Here is a 20573-nt window from a genome sequence, read left to right as displayed (position 1 = left end):
AATATTAATAAATTGTGGCTTAATTCGCAAATTTTACAGACCTTCTGAAAACATTGTTTTTAACAGACTGCATTATTTTTTAGTATTATTTTTTTTTTTCTGTTTAGAGGTTATTTGCAAATGGCGATTGTCGATGTAAACAAATCAACAAACAATTGGTATTTTAGCTTGCCTTATTATAGTCTTGGTGAACTGTCCACATTTTATATTTCTATATTATAACACTGTAATTTACGGGTATTCCGAGCCCGAGCTCCACTCAAAATGATTATTGGCACTAAAAAAGAAGAGAGCTCATCCATAAACGTGGGATTTGACTGGAATTTGGAAAGTCGCAAACCAGTAAATTGAAGGAAAGATAGTTACATAGTATTGTGTGTGCACCAGACAACACTGTCGACATGGTTTTCACTCTGCATTAAACTTGCACACTTCAAATTTTCATAAAATTTCACAATACTTGACTGTGATCTTAAAACTGATTTATTCAACGAGTCATAGTTTTCCTTTCCTCATTTGTCTACCCTGGACTTGACTTTTTATGAACAATTCGGCGGGTGTTTCTAGCAAAGCAGAGGACGCTTACCCTACCAATACACCTGGTCCATGCTCCCTGTTTTTAGTGGAGTCCGAGTTGCTCATTTGCTTTTGTTACTTTGTATGTATGATTTTAGTTACTTTATGTTCTTTGTCTGTTTTCCGTGTCTGGTCTTTGTCCCTGGATTACATGCTTTTGATTACCACTATAACATTAGTTCCTTTGATTTCTCCTTCATAAGTTCAAGATCACAATTTTTTTGTCAATTATATTAGATTTCTAATATCAAAGCACAAATTACTACAGAAAAGCATATAGATTTTTAATAGTATAAACTTTCATAACATACCTAGTCTTAATTTTTCATGAGCCATTAACTTTTAGTCTTGAATTGTGCTCCATGTTGTTGTTCTAAATCCTGTGTTTTTTATATGGGACAAGCTCTGATGTCCCACGTCTCCAGCTTGTCTGGCAAATCTGCCATTGGACATCCGAGCAGTCACAGACTAAGGAGAAAGGTGTCAATTCAGAAGATTAACTTGATAACCTAATAAAAACGAATAACTCGTAACAATGTTTGGCTAAAATGATAAATAAAATAAATAAAAGTTCATATTTTCAATAAATATTACATTTTGTTTCTTTTATAACTTATTTTTTTTCTGTTTAGACATTTTAGGTACAATTTCATTAGCCATTCTGGGATTAGACATAATTAAAATTTGGGAACATTCCACATGAGACATGTGAAGCCAGAAACAATCCCATAGAAACATAAGTTCATACATGTAGTCCAAGATTGCTCTGACAGACAAGCTAGGGACATTGAAGTTTGTCCCTTACAAAAAATAGGGGATTTTTCTAGAAAGACCAAATTCTGTAAACTCTAGGGAAAACAGTTATTCATTGTTTCATGTTCATCAGACAACACTATTGACATGTTTTTTCACTCTACAAAAAGTTACATACTGCTTATTATTAGAAAATTTCACAATATGTGACTCAAGATCACAATATTTTGTTAATTATTTTAAATTTCTATTTCCATAACACGAATTACTACAGAAAAGCATATACATAGTATTTTTAATAGTACACAATGTGTAAAGTTTCATAACACACCTGGTCTTGACTTGTTCAGTAGCCAATGAAGTAGTAAATTTTAGTATCAAAGCACCCATCAAAGTTGGTGCGCTACAGTGTAAATGCTGTGTTTTTGATAAAGAATGAGCTCTGATGTCCCACGACCCCAGCTTGTCTGGTAAATCAGCTGTTGGACGTCAGAGTAATCTTAGACTAAAGTTCATGCCACCTTTTGTTTTGACGTTTTTGTAAGCCCTGTTTAATCATTCTAATCTGCCAATAAGACTTTAAATCATTCTGGTGTACATTTGATGTGTCCTAATATACACTCCTTATTGTAACAGTCTGAATAGAACCGCATAAGTAAAATTATAAGTATGCAACTGTGTTTTTTTTTAAAGAAAATATATAAAATGGTCATGTGTTTAATTACTTGCAATATAACAAGAGTGTTCTCCCCAGGCCCATAAAGCGCTACACTTTACAGTGCTGTCGAGATAGGCACTGAGTTATCTTGCTACCAGCACTGTGCTATAAAGTTAAATTTGAGGATTCAAAATCAATTACGACAGGAAACGTGTGCCCAGAGGTCATTTACAGCACCCTACAAGATAATTAGCTCTTGAAACCGATAACAGGAAACACAGTATGGTCAGTTGGTCACGGAGTGATCGCACAGGTGTATAAAGCCAATAAAAGTTACAACATTGCCGACAAGATTCTTTATCAGTCACCCCACCTGGCCACAAATTAATTTTAATGAAGGTGTCAGACAGATACTAATATCTTATAATGAACCAATCAAAACTGACTATGGTAAAAATCCACTCAACCCTGGCCAAAAGTACTTGGCTCTTCATCAGGGCTCACGCTACTGGGCGATTCAAGTGAAATATTAAGTAGCCCTGGAGTTGCTTACTTCGCCCTCAGACGACACCAAAAGCGAAGTGAAGTTGCCCTATCATTTTCAGACATCACCCATGATCGGGACCGTACTCTGTCTTTTAGCGGTATTTTGACCAATAATCTTCCAATAACAATTCAGACAAAAAATGGCGCCGGTTTGAGAAAATAAATTATGAACATTTTTTAAATCTATCGAATTGTCAGTTACAAGCAAGTAATTTAATCAGCATTTTTGTTTCAAACATTTAACATAGCATACGAAATGAACATTCTTCACTTCAGCTTACAATAATTCATGTTTTATGAAACGTTCAAATTTATTGTGCAGTATACTTCCGTAGAAACTTGAAGCGTTTCTTTTGATCATCATGTTTCATAACAGAACAATTAATTCTCCATTTCAACGGAACATTTCTTAAGCTTTAGACGAGTTTGTACCGACCACTACCATATTGTGTCAATAAACTTTCACAGTTGCAGTCTTGATTTGTCTGTAATGAATTTTTTGTACATGATTATTGATACTCTCGATCAATTTAAATCAAGAGACTGGATATTTTGAACAAGATCATAATGGATTTAGGAGGATCAGGAAAATAAACTGAACAAAATGTAAATTCCAACAGAATGTCACTGCCTGAAATTTTCTATTCCAGTGCTGCTAAAAAATTTTTTTACCTGAGATACCATAATTTATTAATCAATTAGTGAGCTGTATATTACAAACAACATAATGAATTTCACAGAATTCCTACATGTACCTGTCATGCCAGGTATTGGAGGTATGTCAGGTATTTATCAGACTATGCTACAATGTGTACTATACCAGAATGAAGCTGCCATGATACTGTTTTCAAAGCTCCAAATTTTGCATAAACAAACAGGATATTGATGGTTTTATTGCACCATGCTGCTGACTGTTTTGACCATCTTGAAAAAAGCTGTGATTCGATCAATTTGTATTTAATAATTGAAGCTAGTAAATATTTTATCTGATTGGTTTGGTTCTGATTCGCCTTTGCTAGCAAATAAAGCTGCCATGATGCTATTTTTAAGCTCCTGAATCTGGAGGTACAAATTTGATGTTGATGCTTTTTCTGGCCATGACTAAACAGAACCTGATTGATTATACATGTACAACCATTTGTACAAGTATTATTCGTGTGGCTGGGTTCTTTGGGAATGTCAATTAGTACATTTTAAAGTTAAAAACTGGAGTACAATACTACACAACTTATCTCCCAGAACCAACTACTACAAATACAGTTTTTTCCCCTAAATCCAAAGTTTTATAGAACTCATTACCACTTACATATTTAACCACTGGGTCACTGGATCAATTTAAACAGTTAATCCAGTATATTTTTTTAAAACTCTGAAATATGAATTCAAATGGTTTTTAAATTCTGTCTAGGTAAAACCATCATCATGTATTCTGATGACTCTGGTGAGGAAAATGCTACAGGTGCACCGATGATGGTGGAGGTTCAAAATCATCGACAAAGTTCTCATCGATCATGCCACAGGGATTCAGATGATGAGGAATATGAAGATGATAGGTTTGTTTTAAAAACTTAATAATTACATTTACTGTGTGAATAATCTCATAGAATAATTGTCGTTTTAAGTGAGGTTTCATGAGTCCATGAAGTACATTTCAAGCTCTTTATATAGGCCACAATTACTGGACAACTTTAACTGCTATGAGGAAATACAGACATGCTTTTTTTAGGCCTGGGAAAAAATATTGTCTGTTTAAGTTAACCTTCCTACCATATTTTTTTCCCTGATTTTGTTGTTGATGTTTTTTTTTAAAGCTGCTAAACAATTTGTCTGTTTGTTGAGCATCTAAGGAACCCTTCCATAAAATGATCTAACTTTAAGTTTATATTATAAATGTACCTTCTTTTTCATCAATGGAACTTAAAACACAATTTATTAATGAAGGAGTGCAGTTTCTAAAGACAATCTTCACATTCAAAGTTAAGAAATTATATCTGTTTATTTTTCTTAGGTATGATGATGATGAATTTGATGACAATGCCACCACAGCCAGGTCTGGGAGGTCAACAACTAGGTCAAAGAAGAGTGGGCATAATGGACAACACAGAGTTGACATGACACCTCCAGATAAGCTCCTCAAAAAGGCTGTGAAGAGGATAGGTAGACTCAGAGAGAATGAACAGGTTTGTTCTGGTATATTAACCATGATGGAATCAGGGAGCTTTAGTGCTATAAAACCTGATTTAATTTTTTAAAATACTATTTAATACCAGTACCAGGTCAGGACCATTGCTGTGGTTTCCAACTTTCTGGTTTTTACTTTGCTACTGCCATTGTTATACAGAATTACATTGTTGACTATTACTCTAGTATTATTGCGTAAGATTTTCCATATTGACTTACACAGGCAGATATTTTTCACAAGAAATTCATGTTAATCGAGCTTCACATGAAATTCACATGAACTTCACATGAAATTCACATGAACTTCACATGAAGTTGACATGATTTTCACCTGGAATTCACTTAACCTGAATTGCATGGGGACAACTGTTGTGAATTTCATGTGAAGGCTTGATTCACACGAATTTCCCATGAACTTTGACACAAAATTTATTTGCTCAGTTCAGGTGAAAACCATATGAAATTTGTGTGAAAATCATGTGAAATAATTTTGCCTGTGTAGTTATTGGTCCGAGGCTAGCCATATTGGACTGAGGCGTAACCAAAGTCCAGTATTTATAGCTGAGGATCAATAACTCAGCCAACATCGAAGACCTTACGCAATTATAACTTTATTGACTAAGTAGTCCAATACGCTAGGTTAATATGGATTTTAACCAGTCCAATATGAAGTATTGGACGACTAGACACCGGTATTGGCACACTTTTGTATTTTTGTATTGTATTGGTAGTTTTTATTATATTCAGCCTAATATTCGAACGTTAGTCAATAATTGTGAATATTGCCTAGAGTTTATCAATTGGGTAATTTTGTTATCACATTCTACTGACAGGTAGGTACAGTACAGCTCACACCATAGTCTGATAAATACTTGGCACACCTATCAGACTATGCTGCGAGCTGTGCTGTACTTTCAGTTTTTAGACAAGCAAGACTTTGTCTAATTTAACTAAAATATTGATCTCATGACCATTGAATCTTTCACCACTTAGCTAATAATGAAAGAACCTCTTAACCAAAGCTTGTTTTCAAAGAGTAATCAAGTGAACAAAGATTGTAGTGGAAATCAAAAGAATGTTATCCAGGTACAAAATTCAGACATGGAAAAGAGACAAACACAACAAAGAACATAAAGTAACCATAATAATACAAATTAAGTAACAAAATTAAATGAGCAACTCGGACTCCACTAAAAACTTTGTCAATAAATCACAGTGTTGAATAGGCAGGGGTGTATAATGATCTGTGTGCGTAGGAAACTCTTCACTAACCTTATTTGCCCTTTTACTTTACATTTATTGCTTCGTAATTTAAAAAAGTGGTGTTAGGAATTGGAAATTGCACAACATTTTGTAAATTTTTTTGATTATTTTTTTTTGGCCTCTGTATTTTTCAATTTCATGCAGCTTTGTCCACTGTAAAAGACTAGTATTCACACATTTAATGCATCAGTATGATCATTTTTTTCTGTTTTAAGTATGATGAAGCAATAAGAGAACTTGTGAGATGTTTAGCCCTGACCAGGATTGTGCATGGAGCTAACCATTGGAAACTTGCTGAAAGCCATGCTGATCTAGCAGAGGCATATTTAGACCTGAAAGGTTAACTTCAAAATTTCATTATTGTATATTCATTATATGACAGTAATTGCCTTGATTAAAATTCCCAATTTAAGGGAGTAGACCTAGGGAAAGGGACATGACTCTTGAAAATCAGTGATTCCTATATGCATGGTTGTATCATATTCAATTTCATCAAAGCCTATCAAGCTTTCATTTGAATCAGAATGAAATCAGTCCAAGTTACTTTAATGTTTACATGAGATTGATATAAACTGGTGAATACAAGCGTTCCAATGATTTGTAAGAGTTGCGTCCCTTATCCTAGATCTACCTCTTAAATACTTAAAAGTTTGAAGATTATCTTTACACCTTACATCACTATTGTTACAAGTACTGCTTACTTAAATGTGTTGTCTTGTTTTTTTTTCTAATTTTCAGTTTTTATAATCATTTGTATTTTTCTGTCCACAATGTCTCTGTTTCCTCAGACATATTTGTATTTTGGACCATGTCTGTGGATTGTGACATATATGATTTATCCTTCTGTTTCGATACATAAATATCCATCATACAATCCATGATACAGTCCATACTACAGTCTATGATACAGTCCATGATACAGTCTATGGTACAGTTTATCATTCAGTCCACATGGTTAATGATACAGTTCATGATACAGTTCATAAAACAGTCCATAATAGTGTCCATAAAACAGCCTATAATACAGTCCATGATACAGTTCATGATACAGTCCATAAAACAGCCCATAATACAGTCCATAAAACAGCCCATAATACAGTCCATAATACAATTCATAATACAGACCATGATACCGTCCTTACAAACTAAGACCAGTTTTGTGGTCTGTAACCATTACTGAGTTTTAAATTCAAGTTAATTTGGTGGGTATTTGACATGCATGAATTACCTTCTGTCTGATTTTTTATAAAGACTGTTACTTAGATAAATTTAAGATTTATTCTGTTTTTTTTGTTTATCAGGCTTAGCACCCCAAGCTGACTACCATTCAGAAACAGCTAAAACTATTATGTTGAATACAGTTGCTACATACACCACTGAACAAGAGAAAGCTGACGTCATCTTCATATTATTCAAAATACATCATGTTCAAGGGAGAGCACTAATGGAGATGAAGAAATATCCTGAGGCTGAGAAAGCTTTGTCTAAGGCTGATCAGACTTGTCAGAATTTCACCCAACTTTCATGTGTCAGTGATGATGAGTGTGACGAAATGGAAATCAAATACTGCCAAGCAACTGCAAGGTAAATACTTATATATTGTCAGGCAACATTCAGATATATATTGCCAGCTATCTGTAGGGTAAATATTGTCAGGCAACATTCAGATATATATTGCCAGCTATCTGTGGGGCAAATATTTTCAGGTAACTGAAAGGTAAATAATGCCATGCAACTGTTGCAATGTCACCTCAAATTTTCCTTTGCAAGATGCAAGAATTTAAGAATTTTGAAATTTTACTAATAACTTAAAAGTGAATATGGGTCTTCATTTTCTGGTGGATATATCGTTCATTTGTATGTATTTGTAATTAAAATAATGTATGTATGAAGGAACACCTTAAAATTTTGGGTTTTAAATATTAAGCAAATATGATTTAGCTTCTATGGTGTAGTGTAGTGGGAATGTGGAGAAATTTTTCAATCATTGATAAAAAAAAAATTAAAGTTGCAGACCAATGAGTCAGTAATTCTTGTATCCAACAAAATTGATACCAACAAAAATAATTAAAATCACAGTATTAACTTACAAGTGTTTTATAAGGTTCTTTCTTTTTGAAATAAGGTTATATTGGAAACAGAAGAAGCATGCCAGATCAGCTACTCAGTATGACAGACTGCTGGATCTTATCAAAAGACAGTATGGACCAGACTCTATGGAGTTAGTCCCAGTGTACCAGGAATATGGCAAAATATCCTTTTAGAGTTGAAATGAGTGGACAAATAATTGGAATTTCAATTTCTATCAGTAAGATAATTCAAGGCACATACTGTAGTGGTGCTCAAATAATTGAAATGGGTGTAACAATCATGGAAATCGGTGTAACAATCATTGAAATCAGTATAATAGTCATTGAAATTTGTGTAACAATCATTGAAATCATGATAAATAAGTGATTTCTAGGTTTTCAATTCAACTATTAATTTTTTTTACCATGTTAAAAAAACAATCCTTTTTTCTTAGTTTTTAATGTGACAGTGTTTGGATTTTTTCCTAATAACTCTATCATTAAGTGATGAAGAAACTATTTTGGAATTCGCAAAATACATTTTTGAATGTTTTAAAATGCGAACAGTGTATAATTCTGAAACCTAACTCGTGTAGTCTACAAGCAATCATTTATTTTATATGTGATGTGTTGAAAGTTTATGTGTGGGTATTGTGTGTGTGTGTTTTTCGTTTTTGTTTATCATATTATTATTTAATTTACTAAAATGTTTAATGTATTATAAATATTATGCCAGAAATGATTGGATAAATAAAAATTCTATTAATGTGAACAAGTTTCCGTCTGAAAATATTCTTAGCAATTTGTGACATAATAAAATTCTGAAGACATTCATTGAAATTTCCTTGGCTTAATATTTTAGGATTTTTTTCAAATTTTATTGAAACCAGGCCATTTCCAACATTTTGGTTTACAAAATGATTTTATAAATTCCTTAACCACGTGTAAGTAGAGTTAAGTAAAGGGAAGTATGCCAACTATGAAAAAGCAACAGACCTCTATCTCCAGGCTCACACTACAGCTGCTTCAAAGTAAGTACATATGTACCAGGCAAGAGACCTCTATCTACAGGCTCACACTACAGCTGGGTCAAAGTAAGTATTGTTACCAGACAAGAGACTTGAATTTTCAGACTCACACTACCACTGCCTCAAAGTAAGTATTGTTACAAGGCAAGAAACCACTGTCTTCAGACTCACACTACAGCTGCCTCAAAGTAAGTTCCTGGCAACATTGCTTTATCTCCAGGCTCAAGCTACAGCTGCCTCAAAGTTAGGATTGTTCTCAAGCAACAAACTTCTATGTCCAGGCTCACACTATAGTTGTTTCAAAGTACATGTAATAATACAGATGACAATATTTTTCAAATATGGTTTTTGATTGAAATTTAAGATGATTTTTTTTTCAAAGATACTGATTTCACACAGACAAGTAAATCAAAATTTTATGATATTTATAATGAGGATACTCACTATTTTTAAAAGGAATAAAATCAAATATGTTTTTCTCCCTGTATTAAAACCATGCATTTTTTATCAAGAAAAGCAGTATTAAATTCAACTAAAACTCCATGACATCATTAAAAGTATGGTAAAAAAAAATGTGACACATCTTTGAGATGGAATATTTATTGATTTTGAAAAATAACTAATTTAGTTCGATCAGCTTTAATTAATTTCCATGTAAATGATTGGGAGCCTCTAGTTATAATGAGGTTTTTTGGTGAAATTAAATGTTTAAAAGACAATCAATACTAGATAGTTTATTTAGCTGCTTTAAATGTAATTTTCCTCAGATCTATAAAAGGAATATCTTTGTCTGAAGTTACAGAGAAGGAAGCACAAAAATGGTGGATACAGGATTGGCTCTAGCTCAGGCATACATCAGCACAGGGAAAGATGAAGCTGAAGCTTTAGCAGAGAAATATCTGAATGAATGTTTGGTAACATGTCAGACTGCTTATGGTCCTCAGCACAAAAAGACCATAGGGGTACAGGATGAACTTGCCAGACTTCACATCAGAACAGACAGACAACAGGTATAAATTAAGTCATCTAACAGACAGACAGACAACAGGTATAAATTCATTGAACTAATAAAGAGCTTAAGATGCAGTTGCTTTAAGAATCAGGCGAGACAAAACCCATTATTTTTAAAGTTTATTTTTATTATTTTCACCATCAGAATCAAGGAAAAAGACATTTTAGTAAATTGTGTTAAAATTTCATTGATATGCACTGAATATTTACTACATTTCACAGGCAGATAAATCTGTCAAAAACCTCATTTTTTCTAGAATTCTGAGCAAATCCAGTGATGTCAGTTAATTTGTTGGTCGTTGTAGTCATCTTGGGATACTTCATTTCCATGCTAAACTTAAGTTGTGGTAGACAAATTGTTCTGAAATTTTGATATTATTTTACTTACTACAGAAGGAAGATTCCTATTTAATTTGGATTTTGTGGCCCCTACAGTTTTAGAAAATGGGGGCTAAAAGGGTAAACATCAGTGTTTTATTAAAACCCATGTTTATTTTTGTTTTGATTTTGAAAATTTTTTATTTAATTTTTCAAGTTTAGGATTGGAAGAGGGGTATTCTTTAGTGATCTTTGCTTGCATTTTTTCTAATTTCTTTCAATAAAAGTTATTTTACAATAAGTTAATATTATACATGTATATGTTTACTTACAGGATGGGTTAGATATCCTGAGATCAACACTCCCTGACAAATGTGAAATTTATGGTGACTATTCAGAACATGTATCAGACACACACAAACTCATAGCATCTGTCCATTTATCACAGGGAAGTCTGGAGAAATCTCTCAGAGCTTATAAGAAGGTTTGTACTCCATATATACTCTATATTTAACAGATTCATTTACCACCAGCGTTTCAAATTAATGCTAGTTTGAGGTCTTAGATTTTTTATGAAGGACCATTGAAATTTCATTTACGACCATACTTTCCTCTTATTGAGGACCTTTCACTTATACATAATACGGTAGACCTAATTAAGGTAAGGAACACAATTCTTACAAATAATTGGAATGTTTGTAATCAGCATTTTACATCAATTTCATGTAATCATCAAAGTAACTTGGATTGATTTCATTCTGTTTCAAATAAAAGTTTGAAAGTTTTTGGTGAAATTGAATATGATACAAACATATCACTGATTTCAAAAGGTATGTCCTATACTTTAGGTCTTCCTCCTTAAGATGCAAAAAAGTCTAAGACCTTTCACTCTTGAAAGTGTATTTGAATCATTCAGTGTCTATGAATACATTCATTTTTAATTAAAATTGATTAAAATTGATAAATTAATTTATCTATTTGAGAGATCATTACTAACACATGTAACATAGGTTACCTTAATACACTTTTCATTTAAATCTGAATGACCCCAGATTAATTTCTGCATAACCTTTTGACATCAGAGAAACATTGTATGTTTACTTTGTGATGTCAGTAATCTTTCTGTTAAAGGTGACTTAAGTATCAAAGCCAAGGTAAATTATATTATTTTTATCAGTGGCATCCGCTTCAAATGTGTTTTCTACAAATACACTGTATTAAAAGATGGCGAATCTCTCCATTGTATCTAAATTAAAAATCACAAAAGTCAGGATTAACATAAATCTGTATGACCAATTATATAGACTGCAATAGCATACACAGTCAGATAATTTACATGTGATAGTCATATGACAATCATATGTGTCCCAAACATTTGTTATAGCGTGGAATCATATGATAATCATATGAGGCCGATTCTCATGTGTGGCACATTTGACTGCACAGGCCCACTAACGCTTGGTATATACCAATACACATGATAACGTGTGTTCTTTTTCCAGTATACATGTGGTGACAAATAAATGCTTTCATTGTTATATACATGTTCTCAATATTTTACAAATCCGTGGCCATTAGTTAATGTCTAAAATATACTGTTTTTAAACACCATTTTAATTTTTTATTCTAGTGTTTAAATATAGAACAGATGGTTTTGGGTAAAAATCATAGAAAGACAAAAGATACGGAGAGAACAATAGATATATTAATGGCGTAAGTAGAAAAAGAAAACAATCAGTACCTATCAATGGTGTAAGTATAAGTCTTTGTAAGAATCAGGCAAAATGGAAAAAATAAGAAATGCATGTCAAAAACCTACTGATCTGACAATATAGATGATTCCTTTATTTAAAAAGATCACTATTTGATCTCTGCATCACTGGATTTTTTTCCAGAATTTTTTCATTAGAATATTAGACAAAGAAGGTTTTTGATAGAGTTATCTGCCCTTTAAATGTTCATTTCAATGCATTTCAATGATATTGTAACTCAATTTACCAAAAAAATCTTGTCTTTTTTCCCTTTATTCTGATGGTGCAAATAGTCAAATTACAAAATGGTGTTTTTTTTTCACATTATGTTTTACCCGCAGTCTGATATTTACTGAGACTTAATGCTACTATTTGTTGAATTCCAATCACTGTGTTTGCCTTTTCGTTACACATTCCTGTAACATGCTTCTCAGCTTCTGTTTGAGGGACTGCTTAGATAGTAGTGCATTACTTTTGAATGATGACCTATTCCATGTTTCCCCTTTCCTGGATTGATAGAAATGGTTGAGTTGGGGTGTTCTTGGCATAATGTAGCATGCAATATCTGACTTAAACATAGAAAAACAGGAAACCAAGGGTACCATGTTCTGAAATTAAGCTATTTATTATTACATTCTGTAGCAAAGAATTTCATTCTATAACAATTGACTGTCGAAATATTTTTACGAATGAACAAAGTTATTTTTAAGCAAAATTTAATGGTTATTTTTACAGGTACATTATTGAGATAACTGTATTGTATTTGGAGAAGTCAGTCAAGCATTTGACAGTGGCACATTGAGTTAAATGCCAATGTCTAAGTAGAGCCAGTAAAAAAATATTTGCCATTGTCAAATCTTAACTGATGACAACTAACTCCTATTCTGGATTTTTAGAGAAAAATATTTTTTATAACTCATGAAAGTTGGATGTCGCAAAATGAAAACTTGCTTTACTTAATTTCAAATTTGCCAAGATTTGTTACAATGTTGAAATTGAAACTAAGATCATATTTTGTGATATTCAACTTTCACTCAATGTGAATGTTATAAGTATTTCAATTCTGTATAGAAAGTTAATGTCTTTTTTACCTATTAACAGGAGTCCAGGCCTTTCAAACAGATTTGTACTAAGTAAAGAAGATGAATTGAAGAAAAGGCCAAAGTTCAACACCATGGTTACAACAAAGAAAAGTTTAGGAGGTTGTCAGCCAGTGTCATTTTAAAACTGTAGCTTAAGACCATAGATGCCACATAGATTTTTCCCAGGAGATTTAGCTTAAAGTTATACAAAATTCTGGAGATAACTTTTAACCTATTAATTGAATTGTTTAAATAAATTAATTTAATTGAATCTTTACAGGTTTGTAATAAGTAAATTACAAAACTGAACTGGAACTGTACATCAATACATGTATATTTTGAAATTTATTTTTACACTGTTACATGTAGTTATTTTTCTGTTGAACTTTTCTTCTGTGATAGCATTTTACATTAAAAACCTATGTATAGAATTGCAGTTCTTTGATTGTGAATGCCATTTTGTCCTTTTGATTCTTTGATATTTCAGGATGGATGACTATTTTTTTCATTTAATTAGGTAGACCTAGTGTAAGAGATATAACTGTTTAAGTCAGTGATATGTTTGCATCATATTTAATTTAACCAAAACCTATCAAGCTTTCATTTGAAATAGAATGAAATCAATCCAAGTTAAATTGATGCTTAGAAGAGATTGAGGTAAAATGCTTTACACAAACGTTCAAATGATTTGTAAGAGTTATTTCCCTTACCCTAGGTCTACATCCTTCACGATGTTCGCTGCTCATATTCAACTGGTTTTCTGACTCCTGTTGTTTTATACATTTTAAGGCATAAATGTATTTTGCGGCTGACCCACTTTTTTTTCATTTTCTTTAAAAAGCACCTTAAAATGTTTTTTATAAAATCCATCAGTGGTTTTGATAGATAAAATTTACTAAGGTAAAACTCATGGAATCCTTTGCCACCAAAATTGTAAATGGTTATACCTAAAAATGGAGCACATTGACTTATCTTTTTTTTTCTTCTTATACTGTTCTAGTATGAAATATCTTTAAAAAAGATTTTACAACCTTTGAAATCCTTGTTATTATTAAAAATAACTGGGAACATCCTGTAGGCAGTTCAATGTGAATTCTTTTGGCAAATTATTTTTTTAGAATGTAAATTGGTTCCACCAAACTTGTCAATATTAAACAGCTTATATGTATTTGATTCGAAATTTTAATGAAACTTTGCTTAGTGCTTTATATGGGGACATGTTAAGCATATGTACATTTAATCCAAAAAATGATTTAGAAAATAATTCTGAAATAGTAAAGTAGTATGAAAGTTTATGAAAATGGAGTTACTAACATGATTGTAAGGGTTTAAAACACAATCGTTTCTACAGTAGCATTATTTTGGTTATTTTGTGTTCTTGTGTTTGTGTTTGTTATCTATGTTTGGTCTTTGTCCCTGGGTTACATTCTTTTGATTTTGGCTGGAGTCCTTCCCTTGATTTGCTCTTTAACTTGTAACCTGTTTCACTGGGTACAACCTGCGATAAATTTTGTACACTACTTCATTAGTGTGACCATGAGGATTGTAATGCCCTCGTTTGAAGGTATATAATGTTCATGGTGCCAGTCAGCAACTTTATCAACAAACTGTTAAAGTCACATGATCCATTAGAGAAGCTTTATATTTGTTTGCATTGAATTTCACACTTGAGTGACATCAATCTCCTGTATGACAATTTCATTATATTTAAGTCCCCGAACAAAATTGTTGTTTTTGCACCGTTTCTTCTGTATTATTAAGTGTGCTGGTAGAGTTAGATGAGCTCTACAATATTATGCAAAAAAAAGTGAATCAATATGTTTTGTGTTGCCATGGTAACAAAAAAGCAAAAAAAAATGCCATTTTTTGCAATTTTTCAGATGTTTTTTTCTTTATGTAGGAAAAAATGACTTGAGATATCTTCACCAAACTTAGGATTTATATAAAACAATGTAAATGTGATTGATTTTTTTTAGATGGCCAACACCCAAAATAAGGTACTTCCTTGTGTAAATGTTATCAGAATTTTATGAAACTTACTATTTAGGCTTTAAATTGTATGCTAAATTCAAATATTTAGGAATGTTAACCCATAGATGTTCACTTCACAAGAAAAAAAAATTAAAAGGAGGAGTGCTTCAGTTGAAAAGGGGTATAGGTCATAATATAGGACATTGTGATACCTTGTAAACCTTAGCAGCTACCAATATGAAAATTGGTGTGGTAGAGTTTGATGATCTCTATAATATTATTCTCAAAAAGTAAATTGTTATTTCATGTGTTGTCATGGTAACAAGAAAAATGAAAAGTTCGTGTGATTTTTTGTGATTTTTCAGTTGCTTTTCCTTTATGACTTGAGATATCTTTACCAAACTTAAGGGATATATAAAACAATCTTAGATTGAATAAGTTAAAATAGGCGCCATGTAAAATAAGGTGCCACACAGGAAAATAGTGGATTTGCATCCAAATTTTATGAAACTTGGTATACAGGCTTAATATTGTATACTGAATATAATTTTTTGGGTTCTGTGATCATTTGGGGAATGTGAGGAGACTTATTAGTAACTTGTTTGCTTTATCATGTGGTTTCTAGGTTTGGGTATCATTGGTTGAGCTCTGCTCACAGTTTATTTGTTATTACCTGCTTTTAAACAGACATTAATCAGGTAAGAAAATATAATGTTTTAAAGGTTGCTTATTTTTATACAAGATGAGTTTATTAGAAGTAACCTTGGACTGTAACAAAAAGGTTTTAACCTAGAAGGTACTATTTTTGATACTACTGTAAGATTAAATCTGTGGCAGAGATAAACATGTAGGCCATTAGCAGACCATTGGTTAACCATGATTTACCATATGTAGAAGATTAGGAGGACTGAGGTCATTGACAATTATTTGTTGTTGGTGACAATGATACATGGTAAGGTCTTAAAAATGCATTTTTTTGGTAGCGTATCACATCCCTAAATTGGTATTATTTGACGCTCTTTCATTTTGTGTAATAGCAGTCTAGCTTATTGCTAGAATTTTTATAATTTTCTTGGTTGTTTTACTTCTTAGACATACTTGTATCTTAAGGGGATGTGGTCATAAAAGTTGTTTTATTAAATAGGAAAGCAGAAAATCACTGCCGGAATTTATGAATCCGCCATTTAAAATTGAATATTACTATCAGCGACAAGATGAGTGTTAATGTCTTGTTTTCAATTCATGTACTTCTGAATTTTATTAAATTCAAATCATTATACAAGGTTGCATTGCATGGAAAAATATACAGTCCCTGAACCGATCCATGCAACTATTTGATAGATTAATGATTGATTATTGACTAATCAAGGATCAATAAATGACTGATCACTGACAGGGCGTTGGTCAATCCGATGGCGGTTTTGTATTGTCGAAAGCCAGTGTTAATGATCAATGTAAAATTAAATAGGTTAATATTGACAATACCACAAGACACGATTTAGAATAAAATGAAATGTTAACGTAAATAATGCTCTTTAGCATTACCTATATATTTACTTTATAAAAGAATTCCGGATAATATTCTTGGTTTGTCTTTATTTCATATAGTAACTAGAAACTTCAATCTGCTTACGAAGTGGTCATAGCAGACACAAAACAAAAAAATTAAATTAAAATAAAAAAAGACAAGAGAATGAAATAACATCTCGATATTTTTTTTAATTTTGATGTAATTGCCTTATTTGTTTCTCTACTCAAGCGTCGCCATCAACATTTGGTACAATGGTGATAGCACTGTGGGTGTTGGTCTTCACACTCAATGCAAATGGTAAGATTTTTTTAATTTCCAATACAATGCAATTCATTATTTTTTTTATGAATATATATACATTTGAATAAGTTAGTCATCTGCATTTGCACATGCATGTAGATATCCAAGTAAGTGGAAGAACCAGATGTTGAAATTTTTTGAAATTTATATCCTGCAAGAACTGAGCAAAATATAACTATTATTAATTAAGAGCGCCCTTTTTCTGCACATCCTTTTTAAAAGCCCTGGATCTGACCCTTTTAATTGAATTGAGTTTCCGACTGTAAAGGTACAATCAGCACTACAAGATAACCGAACATATATCTAAGAACGCCCCGTGCAGGTCCGGGTGTTAAAAGAATAGGCCTGCAGCAGCGCTAAGCTTGTCGTAAAAGGCGACTAAATAGTGCTCAGAAACCTAGCCGGGGGCTAGGCGCTCTGCCCACAGAGCAACTGGGATGTGTGCCCCAGGTGGTGGAATGGGGTACCCCTGGCGTGTTACATGCTGGGATTGTCAGGCTATAATACGGAAAACCTGACCGCAAACCATAGTGGTGCGCCGTGTTGGGAAAGATGCCACGTTCCTCGCACGTTAAAGAACCCTGCTGTGGTATTCGATAGGAGTAGGAACCTTTGCGCTCCGCCAATGGAGGCTAAATTGCCCGACCTTACCCATCCCCCTTTTTCCAGTGGCAATCAAAATTTGTCGACCCTATTATCCTTGTGACCCATCCTTTTTTTTTCATTTCATGTTCATTTTATCATCCATTTCATGTTCATTGTCTGAATATAGCTGAAATATTGCTGCTCGGACGTTAAACCCCAACAAACAATATCTAAGAACATGTGAACTGGATATTTCATTGTTTTATATATATATCATTCTTTTTTGTCAATTGTCTAATTATTCAAATATTCAAAATAATTTCGGACAAGATTACAGCAACGTATTTAATCAAGTACTTTACTTTCAGGCAAGGTTACAGTACAGCCTTCCATCCAATCATTTACCTCAGCACCACATAGATCCAAAGCACACGCAAATTTAACAGGTATTTTCAATAATCGTGAATATAGTAATGACGTTCATCATTGGTGGAACGGGTAATCAAGGAAACATAAATTCTTGGAAATCAAAACAATGTGATACAGGGATAAAGGTTAGACAGGGAAATACACACAACGAAAGCCATAAAAAATACTAAAATAACACGTGCAGAGAAGCAAAAGTAAATGAGCAACTCCGACTACATTGAAAGCTGGGAGCATGGACCAGGTGCACCGGTAGGAAAGGCGTCCTCTGCTTTTCGAGGAATATTTGCTCATACTTACATGTAGATGGCTTAGGTAATTTACACTACTAAGCTGTAAAATGCCAACGACATAAAACCATTTCGATTCATAAAACGAAGAAAGTCATTCAGAACCGAAGTTACAATCAATATTTGTATTATATCTATCAAATTTAACTTTCAGCATCTTTAGATTATAAAGGTACAGATTTTGTAGCCATGTTTACACCATCTTTTAACGAATCTACGCTTGCGCAGTTAATTATCACATCAGAGGAAGTTAGAAACAACACCTTAAAGGTCGATATAGAGTCCCAGTACCCTGGAAGTTTCGAAGCTACAAACCCATTCGACAACGTCGTCGTCATAAATTTACCTAATTCTCTTGTCGACATCAAAAACGGGTCTAATTTTAATGCTTTGAAGATTAGAGCGGATCGTTCCATTTCTGTTTTGGGTGTGATAGGTCTTGGAACATATGCAACAGAAGCATTTTCTGTCTTGCCAATTGACAAACTTGGGACTAAATACAATCTTGCGACAGTTCAGAATTTCAATACTATAAATGAAGAATTCGGAACATTTGGTGTTATTGCTGTTAACGATAACACAGATATCACACTTCAGTGTATTAATTCCAACATTACAATACACAGTGCGAACCTGACCATTCCAAATGGAATGAACTATACAGTGTCCCTGCAATATCTTGAATCGTTCTATTTTGAGGTACAAAGCGATATTACAGGAACTGTTGTTCAGAGTACAAAACCCATTGCGGTGTTTCAAGGAACAAAACAAAATGGACGATCTTATAATTATGAGACTAAAAAATACGCGAATGGGCTTCAACGGTTTGAGATAGAGCAATTGCTCCCTACAAATTCATTGGGATCTGAGTTCATTATTCCGGATTTGATGTACGCATCTTCGATTGAAGCAGATATTGTTCCTCAGGATTCAACTTCTAAAATCTTTAGTTATACTGGAAATGATTTAAAAGTTTTTGAAAATAAAGATCTTTATAAAATTTCGATTTCGCCAAAGTCGCCGACATCTGTGGCGAGTAGAACTCCAATGCAATTGACTCTCCGAGTTAAAATACATAAAGGTCTAAGGACTAGTTATTTCAAAGTGACAATTCCCGCGATTTCTCAGTTTTCAAATGACTACGATATATGCGCACCCAGTGGTAAAGTAACTTACGAAAATTTTGTCACCGTTATAATAAAAGAACTCGATTCCATTGGGTTAAGATTCGACGGCCATCCTTTCACATCATTGTCGGAGTCTACTATAATATACGAGAACGAAATATATAAAATCTTTCATCTACGTCTTAGCTCAATTCGTGTTCACAAAATAACGCACACTGCACCAGACGTAGTTTTCGGTGCCATAGTGTATGGGATTGGAGACGGATATTCTTACGGAACTTGTGCTGGAGTAAGACTGTAACTTTCGTGTATCGGAAAATTGACCTTTGTCCTTAGTAGAGCAGATGTATATTCGAACAAATAAATGAAAACATATTCATTGAATAAAATAAACTCTAATGACAGCGACTATTTTACCAGCATACTGTTTGTATAATTGATAAGACAATTAGAAAATGTCTAGAAAGCTAGTTCATTAAAAGACAACAGGCTTTCTTCCTAAGAAATTACCAGATTTAGATATAAACAAACCTGACAGACATGAAATTGAAAGAAAACTGTAAAGTGAAAGGTGCCGATGGACACATTTTGGAAGCATGGTGACGGTATACAAATGATTTGAAGTATAAATCTTTGATCTATAAACACATTTCTTATCTACGTCAATGTCGACCAACATACACACACAGGGGCAAAGACCATACATGGAAAACAGACTTACACAACAAAGAACATAAAATAACCAAAATCATACATAATAAGTAACTCCACTAAAACTGGGAACATGGACCAGGTGCACCGGTAGGGTAAGTGCCCTCTGCTTTTCTAGAATCACCCGCCGAGCTGCTCATAAAAAAGTCAAGTATAAGTAAAAGCCTTTATTTTTGTTTTTCCGTTTTCCTTTTTTTTGCCTGTCTCCATATGTATCGATTCAGGTATATATAGTTCTAAACTTGTCTTGAGCTGGTATGTCAGTTAATTGCTAGTAGTCATTAGTCCGTACATTTGTGTAACTTATATTCAGTATCTATATTTCCGTTTTAACAAGAGTCTCAGACCTTTTTCAGCTGATGTAACGGTGTGTATAATTGTATTTTGTCCACAGCG

At 33.0% G+C, this 20573-nt stretch overlaps 2 protein-coding genes across 3 annotated transcripts; both read left to right on the top strand.

The window, feature by feature from the left end:
• The first annotated feature begins 71 nt into the window (after positions 1-71).
• Positions 72-13667, top strand: LOC148596520 (tetratricopeptide repeat protein 23-like). Of its 2 annotated transcripts, none has more exons than XM_088562851.1 (11): positions 72-158; positions 3942-4086; positions 4542-4713; positions 6193-6316; positions 7279-7561; positions 8103-8229; positions 8995-9077; positions 9871-10084; positions 10738-10887; positions 12034-12116; positions 13256-13667. In XM_088562851.1, the coding sequence occupies exons 2-11, from the start codon at positions 3956-3958 to the stop codon at positions 13377-13379; spliced, it is 1491 nt and encodes a 496-aa protein (XP_088418977.1). In that variant the 5' UTR covers positions 72-158; positions 3942-3955; the 3' UTR covers positions 13380-13667. The 2 variants fall into 2 exon arrangements, with proteins under 2 accessions (XP_088418977.1, XP_088418976.1); XM_088562850.1 differs by lacking the exon at positions 72-158 and adding an exon at positions 2128-3309.
• A 2354-nt stretch (positions 13668-16021) lies between these two features.
• On the top strand, positions 16022-19888 carry LOC148596519 (IgGFc-binding protein-like). Its single transcript, XM_088563687.1, has 4 exons — positions 16022-16159; positions 16967-17035; positions 17992-18069; positions 18494-19888. Exons 1-4 carry the CDS (start codon positions 16150-16152, stop codon positions 19765-19767), a joined length of 1431 nt encoding a protein of 476 aa, XP_088419813.1. The 5' UTR covers positions 16022-16149; the 3' UTR covers positions 19768-19888.
• Positions 19889-20573: the final 685 nt, after the last annotated feature.

The sequence above is a fragment of the Perna viridis genome, chromosome 15, assembly GCF_037379345.1.
Source record: "Perna viridis isolate PV_CMFRI_1.1 ecotype Kerala chromosome 15, ASM3737934v1, whole genome shotgun sequence".
NCBI classification, from domain to species: Eukaryota; Metazoa; Mollusca; class Bivalvia; order Mytilida; family Mytilidae; genus Perna; species Perna viridis.
This window is presented reverse-complemented; position numbering and strand designations above follow the sequence as displayed.

Coding starts and splice junctions, on each gene's coding strand:
- LOC148596520 (XM_088562850.1), top strand. CDS start 3,261: ATGAATTTCACAGAATTCCTACATGTACCTGTCATGCCAGGTATTGGA. Junction 10,085..10,737: donor TCAGAACAGACAGACAACAG/GTATAAATTAAG, acceptor GTTTACTTACAG/GATGGGTTAGATATCCTGAG. Junction 10,888..12,033: donor CTCTCAGAGCTTATAAGAAG/GTTTGTACTCCA, acceptor TTTTTATTCTAG/TGTTTAAATATAGAACAGAT.
- LOC148596519 (XM_088563687.1), top strand. Junction 17,036..17,991: donor CTTCACACTCAATGCAAATG/GTAAGATTTTTT, acceptor CTTTACTTTCAG/GCAAGGTTACAGTACAGCCT. Junction 18,070..18,493: donor AGCACACGCAAATTTAACAG/GTATTTTCAATA, acceptor TTTAACTTTCAG/CATCTTTAGATTATAAAGGT.